Source organism: Coregonus lavaretus, assembly GCF_964263955.1.
Source record: "Coregonus lavaretus genome assembly, chromosome: 2".
Classification (NCBI taxonomy): Eukaryota; Metazoa; Chordata; class Actinopteri; order Salmoniformes; family Salmonidae; genus Coregonus; species Coregonus lavaretus.
The window spans coordinates 32,874,376-32,892,715 of NC_139989.1; the positions used below are offsets into that span (position 1 = coordinate 32,874,376).

Here is an 18,340-nt window from a genome sequence, read left to right on the forward strand (position 1 = left end):
TTGTGGATTCGAACCAGGATCTCTAGTGGCACAGCTAGCACTCCGATGCAGTGCCTTAGACCTCTGCGCCACTCGGGAGAAGTGGCTTTAGATGCTTTATGAAGCATCTTATAGTCTACTAAAAATGAGTTCTGTCAAATTGGAACAAATCACACCATCAAATAGGCCAATATTAAACAGAAGGACATGTTCAGAAACATCCAATGAATGAAACATCCGATCTTATGTATTTTAGTGCGAGAAATATGGACAGCACAGATTGAATACAAGTGTCCTCATTTCTTTTCTGCAAACGTGGACGATTTTGCTGCCGTTTATCACTCAGATGAGAGAGCAGCTCCGCTAGATGAATTGGAGACTGAATAGACATGGAGAGAAGGCTGGCTGCTGTGCTGGAATTATGAGTGTGCACGCCACGAAGGGGAGTGCACGGGACAAAACTGGCCATGGATTATGCTGACGCTCGGCACATCCCTCTTCTACAGTCTATGCCTAATCAATCTGAAGTTAGAGAAGAGAGAGGGGGTAGAGTTCATAAAGACCTGGCCTAACAGGGAGATAATCATTTTTACAGCACTGACAGGCGTTTACGCATCAGAAGTAGGCCCAGGCCTTTTATGAATCACCAGAAACCATTCACGTTTAACTCTGTTTATTTGAATACATTTTTATTCCATTTACAAACTCTATATGATAAGACAAATCTAAAGAAACTGTACATGATCAATAACTAATGAGCTAATCCATATTTTGTATCTAGTTCTCTACTGTATTTTCCTCTTTATAGCCTGTTTGTTCTGTGAATGTGTTTCTTTCTTCAGTGCCTGAATATGTGATTTGACTTCTTTCAATTTGTAAGCAGGAGATGCCCTCTCTCTTTCTCATCCCACAAGCACCCAGCCTTATTTTCATCTAAATAAGAATCGATCTCTTGCCGTGCACCACCCTCCCTCCGTGACTCCCCAGCGCTCAAGGTCACAACCCCACTTTTCTCCCACTCCTCCTGTCCTTTCTCTCATTCTCATGCAACCCCCCCCCCCCCCCCCCCCCCCACGCAAGAACAGCCCACAGAAAATACATATGTTTGTAAAACAGCAATAAATAACATTAAATATCATGGTGATTTGAGTCAGCAGGTACAGGACACCGTTTCTTATTTGGTCAGAATTTGAGCCCTTCTGATTCCTTTTACACAATTTCTTAAAGCTGAAATGTTTTCTTAGAAAACAGACATCACACTGTTCATGCAAGTGTAACCCTATTGACTGTTGACTGTTAAACTTTTATCTCTGAGGAAACATTCCTCATCGACTTCAGGGCCAGGTTCAGTTGTTAATGTTTCTCCCGGTAAGAGGAAGAGGCAAGGCACAACCATATAGCATGAAAGATGGTGAGAGAAGACTTAAGAGGTGATAGTGAATGAGATTGAAAAACGGAAGAAGGGGGGTTGTGAAACACTTGGCATAATGTCAGGCCTTCGTTCTGCGTCAGTGACCCTGTGAGAGGAGAAGGAGGGAGTCACTATGAGGTGGGGGAGGGGCTTCCTCCCTGATGGACAGAGGAATAGACATAGCAGTGCTGGAGGAGAGAAAAGAAGACTGAATCTCTGGACAAAACAGAAAAGATTGGGGGATAAGAAAGGGACAGGGAGTAAAGTATTATACATATGATACAAGGGTGTGTGTTGTGAGAACTAACAAGTTGTGTGTAAAGAGAATTATTCCCCTTGTTACACACTAAAACCAAGAGATGTTTCAAAGGAGTTGGGATAGAATAACATTTCATATTTCTTTGTTTATGAAGGGTTAAAATCAAATACAGGATTGGACCTGGTTTTAAACCAACTGATTCAATGGTCAGAAAGGACAAGACAAATTCAGATAATTACTGCTAATAATAATAATAATAATGTAGAAATCATACACAAGAAAATAAACTACTTAAATAATAGGGTGATTTCGCCCTCTGGTGGCCAACAGCATACATTCTGTAGGGAGAGCTGGGGTCCGTCCCAAATGGCACCCTATAACCTATATAGAGTAATACTTTTGACCAGGACCCATAGCACTCTGGTCAAAGGTAGTGCACTATATAAGGAATAGGGTGTCATTTGGGAGAATATCCTAGTATAGTGGTGGAATAGAATTAGAAAATATATAAAGTTATATCAGAAAGAATCCACATTCATCCCATGAAGGAAGATACCAGAGAGACTATTATTTACAAACACAACCCCACAAGGCACCACAGAGAACAGCTAAATTAGGGAGCCATGGGTACAGAGTTAAGACATGACATAAATCCTGGAAACACTGAGAAAAAAACAGACTGATCTTTCTCCTATTGGTCATTCATTGAGTGAACCTGGACGAGACCATAGGTCACAATACAATCTGTGCTATTAAAGGTGTGCTTTGTCCTGCTTGTACAAAGCCAGAAATTCAGTCTGATTAGTCTTTTCTTTTTTTGTCATGACAAATCAAGTATGGTAGTATCGTGACACTGTATTGTGACAACCCTAAGAAAGAGGTACTAGTATGATACGGTGGATGATGCGTTGGTTGATACAGAGGACACGGGTCCTGCCAGTAGATCCCTGACCGGGTCAGAGAGGAGATCCTGGAATCCCGCATCAGCCACTGATGGGAGGAGATATCATAGATGTAGACACTTAATACATGATCATAACAAATACAGTGCATTCGGAAAGTTTTCAGACCCCTTGACATTTTCCACATTGTTACGTTACAGCCTTATTCTAAAATGGATTAAATTGTTTTTCCCCCTCATCAATCTACACACACAATACCCCATAATGACAAAGCAAAAACAGGTTTAGACATTTTTGCACATTTATAAAAATATATTTAAAAAATGAAATATCACATTAACATAAGTATTCAGACCCTTTACTCAGTACTTTGTTGAAGCACGTTTGGCAGCGATTACAGCCTCGAGTCTTCTTGGGTATGACGCTACAAGCTTGGTGCTTAGTGATGAGCCCTCAAAGCTCATCACTAAGCTAAGGATCCTGGGACTAAACACCTCCCTCTGCAACTGGATCCTGGACTTTCTGACGGGCCGCCCCCAGGTGGTAAGGGTAGGTAACAACACATCTGCCACACTAATCCTCAACACGGGGGCCCCTCAGGGGTGCGTGCTCAGTCCCCTCCTGTACTCCCTGTTCACTCATGACTGCATGGCCAGGTACAACTCCAACACCATCATTAAGTTTGCCGACGACTAAACAGTGGTAGGCCTGATCACCGACAACGATGAGACAGCCTATAGGGAGGAGGTCAGAGACCTGGCCGTGTGGTGCCAGGATAACAACCTCTCCCTCAACGTGACCAAGACAAAGGAGATGATTGTGGACTACAGGAAAAAAAAGAGGACTGAGCACGCCCCCATTCTCATCGACGGGCCTGTAGTGGAACAGGTTGAGAGCTTCAAGTTCCTTGGTGTCCACATCACCAACGAACTATCATGGTCCAAACACACCAAGACAGTCGTGAAGAGGGCACGACAAAGCCCATTCCCCCTCAGGAGACTGAAAATATTTGGCATGGTTCCTCAGATCCTCAAAGTTCTACAGCTGCACCATCGAGAGCATCCTGACTGGTTGCATCACCGCTTGGTATGGCAACTGCTTGGCCTCCGACCGCAAGGCACTACAGAGGGTAGTGCGTACGGCCCAGTACATCACTGGGGCCAAGCTTCCTGCCATCCAGGACCTCTATACCAGGCGGTGTCAGAGGAAGGCCCTCAAAATTGTCAAAGACTCCAGCCACCCTAGTCATAGACTGTTCTCTCTGCTACCGCACGGCAAGCGGTACCGGAGTGCCAAGTCTAGGTCCAAAATACTTCTCAACAGCTTCTACCCCCAAGCCATAAGACTCCTGAACAGCTAATCAAGGCTACCCAGACTATTTGCACTGCCCCCCCACCCCATCTATTTACGCTGCTGCTACTCTGTTAATTATTTATGCATGTTCACTTTAACTCTACCCACATGTACATATTACTTCAACTACCTCAACTAGCCGGTGCCCCCGCACATTGACTCTGCACCGGTACCCCCCTGTATATATAGCCTCCCTACGGTTATTTTATTTTACTTCTGCTCTTTTTTTCTCAACACTTCTTTGTTTTGTTTTATTTTACTTTTTTATTTTAAATAAATGCACTGTTGGTTAATGGTTTAAGTAAGCATTTCACTGTAATGTCTGCACCTGTTGTATTCGGCGCATGTGGCCAATAAAATGTGATATGATTTGACACATGTATTAGGTGAGTTTCTCCCATTCTTCTCTGCAGATCCCCTCAAGCTCTGTCAGGTTGAATGGGGAGCGTCACTGCACAGCTATTTTCAGGTCTCTCCAGAGATGTTCGAGCAGGTTCAAGTCCAGGCTCTGGCTGGACCACTCAAGGATATTCAGAGACTTGTCCCGAAGCCACTCCTGCGTTGTCTTGGCTATGTGCTTAGGGTCGTTGTCCTGTTGGAAGGTGTACCTTCACCCCAGTCTGAGGTCCTGAGCGCTCTGGAGCAGGTTTTCATCAAGGATCTCTCTGTACTTTGCTCCGTTCATGTTTCCCTCGATTCTGACTAGTCTCCCAGTCCCTGCCGCTGAAAAACATCCCCACAGCATGATGCTGCCACAACCATGCTTCACCGTAGGGATGGTGCCAGGTTTCTTCCAGACGTGACGCTTGGCATTCAGGCCAAAGAGTTCAATCTTGGTTTCATTAGACCAGAAAATCCTGTTTCTCATGGTCTGAGAGTCCTTTATGTGTCTTTTGGCAAACTCAAAGCGGGCTGTCATGTGCCTTTTACTGAAGAGTGGCTTCCGTCTGGCCACTCTACCATAAAGGCCTGATTGGTGGAGTGCTGCAGAGATGGTTGTCCTTCTGGAACATTCTCCCATCTCCACAGAGGAACTCTGGAGCTCTGTCAGAGTGACCATCGGGTTCTTGGTCACCTCCCTAACCAAGGCCCTTCTCCCCCGATTGCTCAGTTTGGCTGGGCGGCCAGCTCTATGAAGAGTGTTGGTGGTTCCAAACTGCTTCCATTTAAGAATGATAGAGTCCACTGTGTTCTTGGGGACCTTCAATACTGCAGAAAGGTTTTGGTACCCTTTCCCAGATCTGTGCCTCGACACAGAGCTCTACGGACAATTCCTTCGATCTCATGGCTTAGTTTTTGCTCTGACCTGCACTGTCAACTGTGGGACCTTATATAGACAGGTGTGTGCCTTTCCAAATCATGTCCAATCAATTGAATTTACCACTTGTGGACTCCAATCAAGTTGTAGAAACATCTCAAGGACGATCAATGGAAACAGGATGCACCTGAGCTCAATTTCGAGTCTCATAGCAAAGGGTCTGAATACTTACGTAAATAAGGTATGTTTTTTTTATTTTGAATACAATTTCAAAAATCCTGTTTTTGCTTTGTCATTATGGGGTATTGTGCGTAGATTAAGGAGGGAAAAAAATATTTAATCTGTTTTAGAATAAGGCTTTAACGTAACAAAATGTGGTCTGAATACTTTCCGAATACACTGTACATTTAAAAAACACAAAAAGAATATACTCAAACACAATTAAAAGGGGCAGTGCAGTTAACGTGATTTTCCTGTTTTTAAATATTTCCACACTATGAGGTCGAAATAACACTGAAATTGTTAAAATTATGATAACGCCCTTCTTGTAAGAGCTGTTTGAAAAAAAAAGACTAATTTCAGCCCGTTCAGGTAGGATGGAACTTTTTGGCCCACATCATGACTTCACAAGGTGATCTGCTTATAATTGACCAATGACTGTTCATCTGGGTAAGGGGGTGGGCTTTAAACCATCCTATCAGGGCTGTGTATGTAAATATCTTCAAATTTGCTTCCTAACACCCACACGATCAGACTGAGCATTTCAACAGCCAAAGGAGGCTCTGGGAATTAAATAATCAAAATAAATTTGTTATTTTTCATAAAATAAACACACAGTGATGATTTAAAAATACAAATAAAGAGTGCATGGGGGCTTTAATTGAAGAAAATAGTGTTCAGCAGGGAGAAAATGTTTTGAAACAGAATGAAAGGGGAAGGTACTACCTAAATCGAAACAGTTTTTAATATTCTGTTGCAAACGTTCTGCTCCGTTCTGCCCTACTGAACACAACCCTGAGAACCACTACACCCATCCATCCAGTAAGACATGTCCTTACCCAATCTGCTGCTTGTCTCCTTCACCAGTGCCTGAGACTGTTCCTGTATGGACAGCAGCTCCCTGATCATCTTACACTGGGTGTCAATCTATGGAGGAACATAGACGTTTTTTAATTACATGTAGAGCTAGCAAACCACATTTTAAGAGGGTGATGTGAGCTTTTCACAACTTGAACAGTAATAAAATGCCGGACTTCCATATGCGCCCATCTCCACAACAAAAGCCAGGGCCTCTCCGTGGTTGAGGCAAATAAACGCTCGTGCTATGGCTGGGCGATATTGGCAAAATATCATATCACAATATGTTAGATTAATTTGGATTTTAAGAATAATGACTAAAGAATTTCACCCCAAACACAGTATAAATGTTAGAATTATCATGTAGTGTCAACCCACTAACAGAGGGGGCGTTACTAACCATTCAAGGGGGAAGGCGGGAACTGTTTAAGAAAGCCACCTAAAGGTGGGAGAAGCATAGTGTCTTAGTTTGTCAAGGGGTATAAAAACAGTATGTTTGCCGTTTTTGAGGAGAGCTCTCCTTGAATAAATTTACCGATAATTACTTGTGGATTGTGGACCTTGAATCATTGATGATTAAAACCAAAGCTTTACAACCTCTGGTAATGATTCAAGCTTAGGTTGAATGGGCGGCAGGTAGCTTAGTGGTTAAGAGCGTTGTGCCAGTAACCGAAAGGTCGCTGGTTCTAATCCCCGAGCCGACTAGGTGAAAAATCTGTCGATGTGCCCTTGAGCAAGGCACTTAACCCTAATTGCTCCTGTAAGTCGCTCTGGATAAGAGCGTCTGCTAAATGACCAATTATTTATTTATTATTTTGAATTAGAGATAGAAATTCACATGACAGATTGGTCCTTCGAGCCGGATCTTAATACATCTTTATCGTTCTAGAGACACCGAAATCCGTGCACGGCCGGGTGATTGCATCCGTGAAGAATAGTCCTGGCCTTCGACATTAAGGTTAATAAACAGGCCGGTGATTACTCTTTATGAACGATAAAGACGTTAACGAGTTTGAAAAATTATTTGAATCCAACCTACAAGGAAAAGGTCAGTAGTTTTATTCATGGATTTTGGTGAAATGATTTCAACTTGTATAAGAATAGGAATTCTTGTGAAGGGCAGACAGGTTACCAAAATCTCAAAGAAGGTAATAATGATTACGACAGGAAGGGTCCGCAATTGATCCTAGAGGTAAATAGCTATTACAAAAAAAAAACTAGTCCGAAATGACATGAAAGTGAATTGCAATCACAAATGTAAACTAGTTAATATTGTCATTGTACGAATTGCAATGTTCAGTATAAACAGGGAATTAATTATCATCGTATGAGAGGGATGTGTCGGGAGTTCTATATACGACTGGGCATTTGCTAGAACTTTGCAAACAAGTTTGGCAGATGATAAGGTCGTATGTGTGTGAGACTTAATCCCTCGGGAGACGTGATCATTATTTCAGGGGTGGAGAAAAAAATAAGTAGCGTGAGGAAAATTGGGTAACTTACTCTTTTCATGAAACCGGAGTTTTAAATAGAAACTCTGGGTTAGGGGTTAAATAATTTTAAAGGGTTAATTACAAAAGCAAGAGGCGCACTAAGAGATTAGCTCCTACGAAAATAATTCGGGAGTGAATTATTTAAAAAACAAAAAGGGGGGAGGGATTTCTTATTGTTCCGCCATGGGAAAGACATCTTCTAAACAAGTCCGAGAATTAACGGGAGATGAAAGAAATATGTTTTATGGATCCATGTGGGAGAAGAGGTATGAATTTATTGGGCATCTCGAAGTAGAAAAATTTGAATTTATGATCAAACAGATGCATGTAGACTGGAACTAATTTGAAAGAACAGCGAAAGGAGGGGCTAGAGACAGCGAGTGTGTTTTTTTTAAGCGCGAAAATGCTTTAACGGGGACAAAGGAATATTTAACCATCGTGACTGCAGGGGAAAAGGAGGATGACAGTCAATATTTTTGGTTCAACGGGTAAAATGTTTGAAAAAATGATTTGTGTCAATTAAGAATTGGCTAAAAACACCACAAAGCGATTATTTGAGAGGTACCTATAAAGTCCAACGATGTGGTCCTCTGTAGCTCAGCTAGTAGAGCACAGCGCTTGTAACGCCAAGGTAGTGGGTTCGATCCCCGGGACCACCCATAAAAATAGAATAAAAATGTATGCACACATTACTGTAGGTCGCTTTGGGTAGAAGCGTCTGCTAAATGGCATATTATTATGCATATGTATGAGCTTTCGCACTCAAACGTAGACGTACGTAATGAGTGAGAAAGTTGAGAAATTTACGTTTGCATTTTTGGTCATTTGGCAGACGCTCTGGTCCGGAGCGACTTGAAAAACCAATAGAGAGTTGAATTGAACTATTATGTCGTGTTGGGCATTTGAATGGCATAAGGTGAAATATGTGTGTATGAGGAAATTCAACGGCGGGTATAAATGATAACCGGATACTACTTAGTATTTGGTTGGTTAAATGCTAAATAAAAGATTTGAGGCGTGGTTATGGGGTAACTAGGAAGACGCACTTATTCAATAGAGAATGGGTGGAGAGAGTTTTTACGTGTATTAAAAGTTGCATAAGATAACTTTAGTAGTATTCTAAATAATCTATGAAAATATGTTACAAGTACGAATGACATTATTTCCTAAGAAGGTAGATTGTAGAGAAGTTTCCCGCGCCTCCCCCATAATGTAGGAAGGAGCAGGAGAGGGGGGGAGTGAGAGACAGGACATAGTTCAAATGGTAGGAATGTCATTAAGTGTATGCTGATAAATAATATCAAGCATTTGTTTTATTGATTGGGGCCGAATCAGAGAAAACTGTTAAAGATATTGAATAGCGAACTGAAATGGGTTAGCGGGAAAATACAAATAATTGGAAAATTTAAAAAAAACGATAATTTATTTTCGTTACAGTGAAGCAAGTGGCATTGGCTGTTGTGCTGGGGGAATGGCGCCAGCCTGTGGTGGGTTCTGGATTTGTTATAAATAACTTTATATTTTAAACTAAAATGAAAGACTACAATTAGAACATCAGAAAAAGGACAATATAATTCGTAATAGTTATTATAATTATTATTGATAGTTATTGCAGTTATTATTATCCTGAGTGGCGCAGTGGTCTAAGGCACTGCATCGCAGGGCTAACTGTGCCACTAGAGATCCCGGTTCGGATCCAGGCTCTGTCGCAGCCGACAGCGACCGGGAGACTCATGGGCGTTGCACAATTGGCCCAGCGTCGTCCAGGGTAGGGGGGAAAATGGCCGGCAGGGATGGAGCTCAGTTGATAGAGCATGGTGTTTGCAACGCCAGGGTTATGGGTTCGATTCCCACGGGGGGAGGCCAGTAAAAAAAATATATAAAGATAAAAATAATAAAAATGTATTCACTAGGTTGCTCTGGATAGGAGCGTCTGCTGGGTGACTAGAATGTAAATGTATTATCATTGATTCAGTAATGATAGGAGGGAAGTAGCGATAGACCCATACACAAAAATGTATGCACGCATGATTGTAAGTCGCTTTGGATAAAAGCGTCTGCTAAATGGCATATTATTATTATTATTATAGAGCTGTGAGGGTTGAGTTGAGGACAAGGAGAATGATTTGTGGCTCTGGTTGGCGGGAAAAAGGAGAGGCAGAGACAGACTTAGAGAGACAGAGGAAGTTAGAGAGGGAGAGAATAAAAGAAAAAGAGAGAAGGAAACTGTTTAGGTTTGAAAAACAAGCAGGCTGAGAGACAGAGATAACAGTTTCTGGATCTTGAAAAGCAGAGACTAACAGAGTAAGAAAAGGAACAGACGAGAGCAGAGTATTTTATGGCCACTAGGGGAAATAGTTGGGAGAGGTAGAACTCCAGAATAGAAGAGGAGATATATTTTACTAGGGGGTGGATCAAATAATTGATAATGGATCATTTGAATGAGATCACATGTAGCAGATTTAGAGTAATCAATTAAATAATCATTGTATACTCGAGGAATTTTGAGGGATTTTATGAAGTTAGGCAGTATTTAGGCAATGGCAGTCCATGGTAAAATCATTTGGAACTCTGAGGAAGAACAGGGTATGTTGTTGCTCTCTTCCCAAACAGTCTTAGCTTTTCATAAATATATCAGGGATGTTACCCAAATGGTAGAGAGTAAAGAGGGATGACATTGGTCGTGGTTTAAAGATGATGTTTTTTTTTTTGGTGGGCTATTAGAGATAACTGGGTTAATCACGAACATAGAGGTTTTTATTCTTTGTTGCTAGGCAGAATACTTAGGTGACCTAAAAAATGGACTTGTCATGTCCAACAATCAGTCTTCAGGTCAAGCCCGGGAGAGCCGGGGTAGAACAGAAGTTGAACTAAACATAAGTGGTTTTTACAAGATAAGAGATTGTTTGATTGGATTACTAATTGATTCTGAACTGAATGAAAGTCGAATTTAGCCGCCATAAAGACAAAGGAAGTGGGAGAAGCAATAAAGAAGCAAAAGACAATCTCAAAAATGAAAGGCATGGCAATTGGTTGATAAATTACCTAAGGGAATGTTTGGGAAGGTGGAAAAAATTGACACATAAGCAGAACTATGTGTCAAGAGGGGGAAGAGGCTAATTGTATTAAATAATATACGAAGGAGAGGACAAAATACTTTTAAAAAATAAATAAATTTTTTAGATAGTCTAAAAAGAGAATGCAGTCAGAAATTGTTAGATTAATCTGAACGTGTGAAGATAGTTTATTAACCACACCCGTATGTCAGAGGTTTTGTGCCCCACAGGTGAACTAAAGGAGAAGGTGACCCACTATCTAACCAGGTGACTGGTGAGCATCCAGTCACTAGAAGGAAAACTGGAAGCAGGCCTGTTGGGAAGGGCCCTATCAGGTTATGTTGGTCACCACCTTGGCCATTAGAATAGCAGAGAGAGGAACCTGGGTCCATGTTACCCACTGCAAGAAGGTAAGACCACATACAAGCACCGCTTAGCACACGCAGAGTTGACGAGCAGAACTGGACCACAGGGTCCGGGGTTCACCTCTGTCAACGAAGATCTCCTACCCAGACCTATCATCACTGTAGTGTGTTCCTAGGGTGTGAGTATGGGGTGGTACCGAGCAGAAGGACTCAAGACAGGAGAGGGTTGGCGGTTTTTGGGAATATGAGTGACCCTGAGCTGCATCATAGTCTCGGCAATGGTCGTGGTAGGTCAAGATCCACCACCACCTCGCACCAATTACGCTATGGCCTTACCATTAGTAAGAAATAAAAGGGAAAGCGACCCGACATACTGACCATCAAGGGCGAGTGATCTACAAAATAGGAGTCAGAGAAGGGTGGGGAGTAAGATTCAAAATTATGATTAGGGATCTTATCAGAGCGGATAAGCAAGCAACGTGGGATTATAAAATCCCATTGTATTTATGTTCAGCTCCCTCGGCGGATTGTTCCTGGGCTCAGGTATTTAGACATACTGGGGGACGGAGATATGAGACGGGGGGGGGCTGGACGTCCAGATGGAGGATAAGATAACGACATCCCCACGGAGATGGTAGTAACGATAGTAAAGGTCACTAAAGAGGACATGAAAAGAACTTACTGGGCTGGCGCGGACGTATACGGACGGGATACTTGTCTAAGATTACATTTAATGGAGTAAAAAGATATAGAGAGAGCAGGTACTGTCATTAATCCATTAATGGCAATAGACCGAGTAAATCAGTCAAGGGATGACGGAGTCAATTTGACTAACCCGTCCACTATGAAAGATTTTCTCCTCAAAGAATGGAACAATGGGGAAGTGGAGGGGGTCCCTGATGAGAATCTCTGGTTAAAGTGGATGAAATACACCGCTAGGGCCTTGGGGGAGACCAATTGTTATGCATGCTCCATTGGGCGACCAACAATGTTGACCGCCCCAATGCCAAAGGCAATGTTTCCCTGTGTATTAGACCTGGGGTCCAATCAAAAAGAGCCAAATTGCACAGGGATTAGGCTGGCAAAATTGACATACTGGGCCAGCCCACCTAGATTCACTTTAACTCCTGGCGAATACCAGTGTTACAGACATAGAAATGGCACCCGTAATTTGGGTGATTTTGATGGCTGTAAGGAGATAATTAATGTGACCGATTTAGAAAAAGGAAGGGAGGGGGAAAAATTAGGAACCTAACCATCCCTCTGACCGATGTGTGGTGGGCATACACTAAAAAAGGGAGCATTCGGCAGACATTACCAGAGGGATGGGTGGGTACTTGTGCACCAGTATTGTTGGTCCAACCTGTAGGAATTGGTCATCAAAGACCAGTGACAGGAAGAATAATTAGGAGAAAAATAAATAAGTCAGGAAGGAAATAGCCCAATTTGGATAGATGGTATAGGCATCCCCAGGGGTGTTCCAGACGAATACAAAGCTATAAATCAAATATGGGAGTTTTTTACTACAACATTTTTCTGGTGGGTGACAAACAAAAATATGGATTGGATAAATTATATCTATTACAACCAACAACGATTTATTGACAAGACTAGAGATGCAGTAAAGGGGATCTCTGAGCGATTATCCGCCATCCCGCTCATAACTTAGTAGAGGTTGGTTCTAGATCAGGCAGAAAGGGCCGGTGTCTATAGAAAGATAAGCCATTGTTGCATATTTATCCCTAACAACACCACACTGGATGGGACAGTCACCAGAGCTCTTACAGAATTAACTGCACTAAGTGAAGGATGAACTGAACTCAGAAGTTAGTACATTGTGGATAGGGTGGTTTGATTAAATATTTGGTAAATGGAAAACCCTAGCAGCCACCATCTTAGGAGCGATCAGTGTTTGTATGGGTATTCTTGTATTATGTGGTTGTTGTCTCGTTCCCTGTGTCCGAGGATTGGTGAGTCAGGCGTTGGTGAAATGCAGTATCTAAACAATGATGAGAGATGGACTGACTCCGGACTCTGACCAGGGGAATGTGAAAAACGATCCTCCAGGCTTGGTGGATGACGAGGATTTGGACCCTGAAAGACCGCAATTGGATGAAATGTTTATTAGTTCTGATGTGATCTCTGAGATTAATCATGCTTGTAAAATACATTTATCATGAATGTGGGAATATTTAGTCAAAGGGGTGGATTGTTAGATTAATTTGGAATTTAAGAATAATGACTAAAGAATTTCACCCCAAACACAGTATAAATGTTAGAATTATCATGTAGTGTCAACCCACTAACAGAGGGGGCGTTACTAACCATTCAAGGGGGAAGGCGGGAACTGTTTTTATCCCCCTTATTAAACTGTTTAAGAAAGCCACCTAAAGGTGGGAGGAGCATAGTGTCTTAGTTTGTCAAGGGGTATAAAAACAGTATGTTTGCGTTTTTGAGGAGAGCTCTCCTTGAATAAATTTACCGATAATTACTTGTGGATTGTGGACCTTGAAATCATTGATGATTAAAACCAGAGCTTTACAACCTCTGGTAATGATTCAAGCTTAGGTTGAATTAGAGATAGAAATTCACATGACACAATATTTAAAAATTGTTGTATTGTATTTTAGGTTTTTGAATAATACAATTTCTAAACATGCTTTATGAGTAGTGCATGACTCTAGCGTGGCAACGCATACATTCTCCATTCTGATTGTTTTATACTGTTCAATCAAACCTTAACCAAAAGTGACTGGGCACCTTTGACATGTCAACGAATTAAAAAGCCAGGGAGGAGTTATTGTGACAGGGTAGGAACCAAAATGTTGGTCAGTGTTTCCCAGTGGACCCTAATTAGCTTTTTTACTTGATGTAGCTAAAATATTAATGTGTTGCCTATTCCTCTCCGATTTAGAATATACTGTTGTACAAACAACATGCTGATCTAAGCCTACACCATCACTGGTATCAGGCCGTATTAGCTAGCTCCGTTTAGCTAGCTGGCTAGCTTGCCAGCTGATTAGCATTAGCGACTAACATGATTTATTTTAGCCACAACTCGCTAAAAAAAAAGCCAAACTAGCTGTTTGCAGACACTAAGATACACCAACGAATAGTGTAATTATAGAACGCTTGTGGATTTATATTATGAAGCAAAGTGGAAAGCAGCATCGTTGTCACCAACATCTTGTTGCATCTGCAGTCTTGACCATGAAGACTGTCACTGCGAGTGAACGGCTAATATTTGAACTTGTGACACGTGGTAGAGCAAAAACTACTCTCCTTGAGTGACAATGGGCTGGGTGTGTGTGGAAGGAGAGAGAAGACTCAAGTAGAAAACGGAGTAAACTATAAAAACGGACATTACACACGCCGAGTGGAGTAACATTTAAACAAACCAAACATTTAAATACTGTTATACAAAGGTAAGCTAAAGACCCAAACCGGTCCGTGCATAAATACCAGTATATAGACAAATACAGTATACCTTCCAGCCCTAGCTCGGGCTATTAATGGGCGTTTTATGTAAGATTCATTCACACACACAAGGGTGATAAAAATTTAGAAAAATGTATTGCTTTACCATAAAGGCAAGTATGGACAATGTTCACAGACACATTAGCTGTAAAATGTTTTTTCTTGCATTGGAGCTACAGTGTGTGCACTGCAGCTACCATCTTTTACTTTCTGAGCATGGGACATGGAACACTGAGGGGGTGAATCCACAAATGTTCAATTACTTGTAGGCTCCCACTGACATAAATGTATGACTAAGTGAAAATGTGACATAAATGGAAGTTAAGATATGCCTAATAGAATATTTTTTATAAACTCCACAGGGCTTTTTCCTGGACACATACAGCCAAATCCTGGACTACAAAAACTATTTCAGCAGAGATTCTCCACTGAGCTTGTTTTTTAGTCAAGGACTAGGCCAAATCTGTGTCCAAGAAACCATCCCCAAGAAGTATAATACTAGTTTGCCCGTCTTACCACCATGTCCATGGTGGACAGTATGGGCTGCTGTCTGCAGAGCAGGCTGTGGTAATCAGGTTTGTTCTGGATGAGCTGGCTCTGTGAGGACTGGGCCAGGCAGCTAGGGTCTAACGTCACCCCCTTCTCCTGGCCCTGCTCCACTCGCCTGCAAAGGGAAAGATGAGGAGATATACCGACACATTTACACTAGGCAAAAACCATGGTCCTAAAATGGGCTGTAGCCAACTCTTGTATCGTTATTATGCCATACAGTACAATGAACAAACACAGTTATTGGCTAAAGCCCAAATAGGACTGGAGCACCAGGCATATGAGAAGAAAAATCCCTTTATTGACAACCTGAAACTTGGAGCATGGCGAGTGCGGAACGAGAGTGGGCGAGTGCGGAACGAGAGTGGGCGAGTGCGGAACGAGAGTGGGCGAGTGCATGTCATTTGTATGTGTGAGAATGTGCTCACCTGGCCAATTCTTCAGCTTTACTCCGGTGCTTGTCTAACAGGGACTCCCAAGATGCACTCTCAGCCTGCAGCCTGAATCACACAGGTAGAATAAAAATAGACAATCTTTATTCATTGCAGGCACACACACACACAATGACGGGGAAGTCAGTTACCTGTGTATAGCCTTCCTTTTCTGCTCCATGGTATTCTGCATTGCAGTGTCACTAGCGAGAAAGAGAGACAGTCAAAAGGGAGCCATAACAGACGACTGAATGAATACAGAAAGGCCTGAACTAGAAATAAAAAGGACAATACAGAAGAATGACAGCCCTTTCTCTAGGGCTGTGCCGATACCAGTATCCACGGCAAAAATTAAAACATGAAGCATGCCTAACTCTTTGGTCCTTTAAAAACCTGCTGCATGTGAAATATTGTGTGCTATAGCCTGGGGAAAAACATACATGTAACTCTGGATGACAACATGATGCTGCTTGTTTCCAACATTAGGATTGTTTTCCTAAATAAGTTAAATCCGCTTTGGGTTTTGTTTCCTTGCCACGATACTGACTAGTATCACGATACAAACGAGTATCGCAATACTGGGTATCATCCCGGCCCTATTTTTCTCATATTAAAGGATGAGGAAAAAGTCAGTGCTGGAATAGAAAGGGCAAAATAGACTGTTCAGGAAAAAGGTAAGTATGTTTGTTTACGGACGCGTGTTAAGTCAGTGAACAAAATGAGGTTGAGGGCTGTGATTTGAGACAGCATTACCTGGCTGTGCTAGTGGGAGGTTGCTGACACGGAGGCTCACTGCGTAGGTCTTTGGCAAGGCAACACCACCCCTTCTGTACAGCCTCCACTGACACAGGGAAAAGAACGGTAGTAACGAATAATGTTAACACTATTAGACAACACTTATGCCTAGTACACTGCACACAGCTTAAGCTCCATTCAAAATACAACATCAAACCAGTAGGGGGCAGAGGTAAACGTTTTTGTTTTTTTGCCAGATGTTACAATCCAAAACCACTACTTATTTGATAGACTTACAAGGATTCTACCAACCTTGTGTCTGAAGTGACTCTAAACTGGCGTTGGGTGTTGTGCTCAGTGAGTCTTGTAATTTCTCGACTGCCAGCTGGAGACAGAGGAGAGAGATGGGACACACAGAAAGTTAGCTAAATTCTCAGCCAGGATCACATAGATGTTGAAATAACCTACAGGTTGAAGTTAACCTGACCTTCAAAACACCCCCCCAGTGAATTCTAATCACTTAAACGTACCCTCATAGAGGCCTCCATCAGTTTCTCCAGCCTCTCCTCCTCTGGTAGGGATTGGCTGATTGACCTGCATAGAGCTGGATGAGAGCCATTTCGACAGAAGCTTAGCGTTTACAGGTTACAAGATAATATTTTGTAAATCACTTAGCCCCAATTGTGCCTCCTTCCCTTACTGCCATTCACTGTTGTTTAGGGTCAACCTGGGATAGGTGGCTGACTCTAGCCATAGCTCGGAATGAGTATATGTTTAATTCTCAAAACGTAAGTAAACAATACTCTCTATCCGACCGGACGCTCTGGCTAGAATGTCACCCATCCCAGACACCACAACCAATGTTTAAGATATTGAAAAATACGGGTTTCGGGTCTCACTCTTGTTGGTGTTGGGGAGGGCAGGGAGAGAGCGTCGGCCCCTGGTTGACCTCCTCCAGGATTTCCTTCGCGTTCTGCTGGGGCTCAACGATCGACCCTCTGTTATAACACCCCCCTCAGGGTCCCTTCCCTGCCCCTCTCCTCCAGAACACAGCTCCAGAGCTGGCTCCATCTGTACCTCTGTTGTTTCTGACATCTGGGTATTGGTGGAGGCAGGAGTGTGTCTGTGGGGAGATTTGGGGTGAGGAGCTGCTGGGCTTGGACTCCCAGGGCAAAGTCTTTTGAGTCCTTGCTGAGGGTTTTCTTCTTGGTGGACCTTGATCAACAGACAAAATGAGAGTGGGCTTTTAGATCATTCGTATGTTATCGTCAGTGGTATGCTAACTTCATCAGCTAGCTACCATTTTAGTAAGGTTGTATTATGAATATTATAGTGGCCCTTATGTGCAACCAAAACCGCCTAGACCACAACACGATCAGCTGTTGAGTGTCTTACCTTCTTCTGGCGTTCAGCAGAGCTGTCGCAGCTGCTGATGACATCAATGGAAAAAGAGGTAGAGAAAGATCAACACAACCACGTGAGCATAATTTATGTTGAAATGGCTAGTTAACTGTCTATCAACGTGACTATCACTAGGACAACTTTAAAATAGGCGTATTATTGCCGGTGTTAGCTAGCTAACGTTAGCCGGGCAGTGTCGGAAGTTAACGTTAGCAAGCTCCTCCTTTGATGGAAAGCCCAATATGACCCACTGAGATAGCACGTTAATTCCACCCAATTCTTCACAGCAAATCACTGAACTTCAGAAAAACTTTCAGTAACGTTATTAACTAAAAAGATACAAACCTTTCCGATTGCTTTACAGAATTAATATCCGCCATTTTTCTTTTAAAAAATCTGCCCGCGCACAACCAAATCGGACCCTCCCATTTACAGATATGTCGGGAAATGTAGTGTTGAGCGACGTGGCCCCCTAGGAGCATCTTTGGACTACTTAGGCTCTAGCTACCATTTCTTTGCATGAACCATTTTTTTTTTTGGGGGGGGGGGGACCAGATGGTTACCATAATTCAGCTTTTGAAACAACCCAGTTTT

At 42.4% G+C, this 18,340-nt stretch overlaps 1 protein-coding gene across 1 annotated transcript; it reads right to left on the reverse strand.

Moving 5' to 3' along the window:
• Positions 1-1,090: 1,090 nt before the first annotated feature.
• Positions 1,091-18,148, reverse strand: LOC311138055 (kinetochore-associated protein DSN1 homolog). The gene is made up of 11 exons (XM_084172705.1): positions 18,092-18,148; positions 17,741-17,774; positions 17,245-17,560; positions 16,876-16,949; positions 16,658-16,730; positions 16,364-16,451; positions 15,763-15,813; positions 15,608-15,679; positions 15,147-15,294; positions 6,221-6,308; positions 1,091-2,639 (listed from the first exon to the last, which is right to left on the reverse strand). Exons 1-11 carry the CDS (start codon positions 18,124-18,126, stop codon positions 2,533-2,535), a joined length of 1,086 nt encoding a protein of 361 aa, XP_084028831.1. The 5' UTR covers positions 18,127-18,148; the 3' UTR covers positions 1,091-2,532.
• Positions 18,149-18,340: the final 192 nt, after the last annotated feature.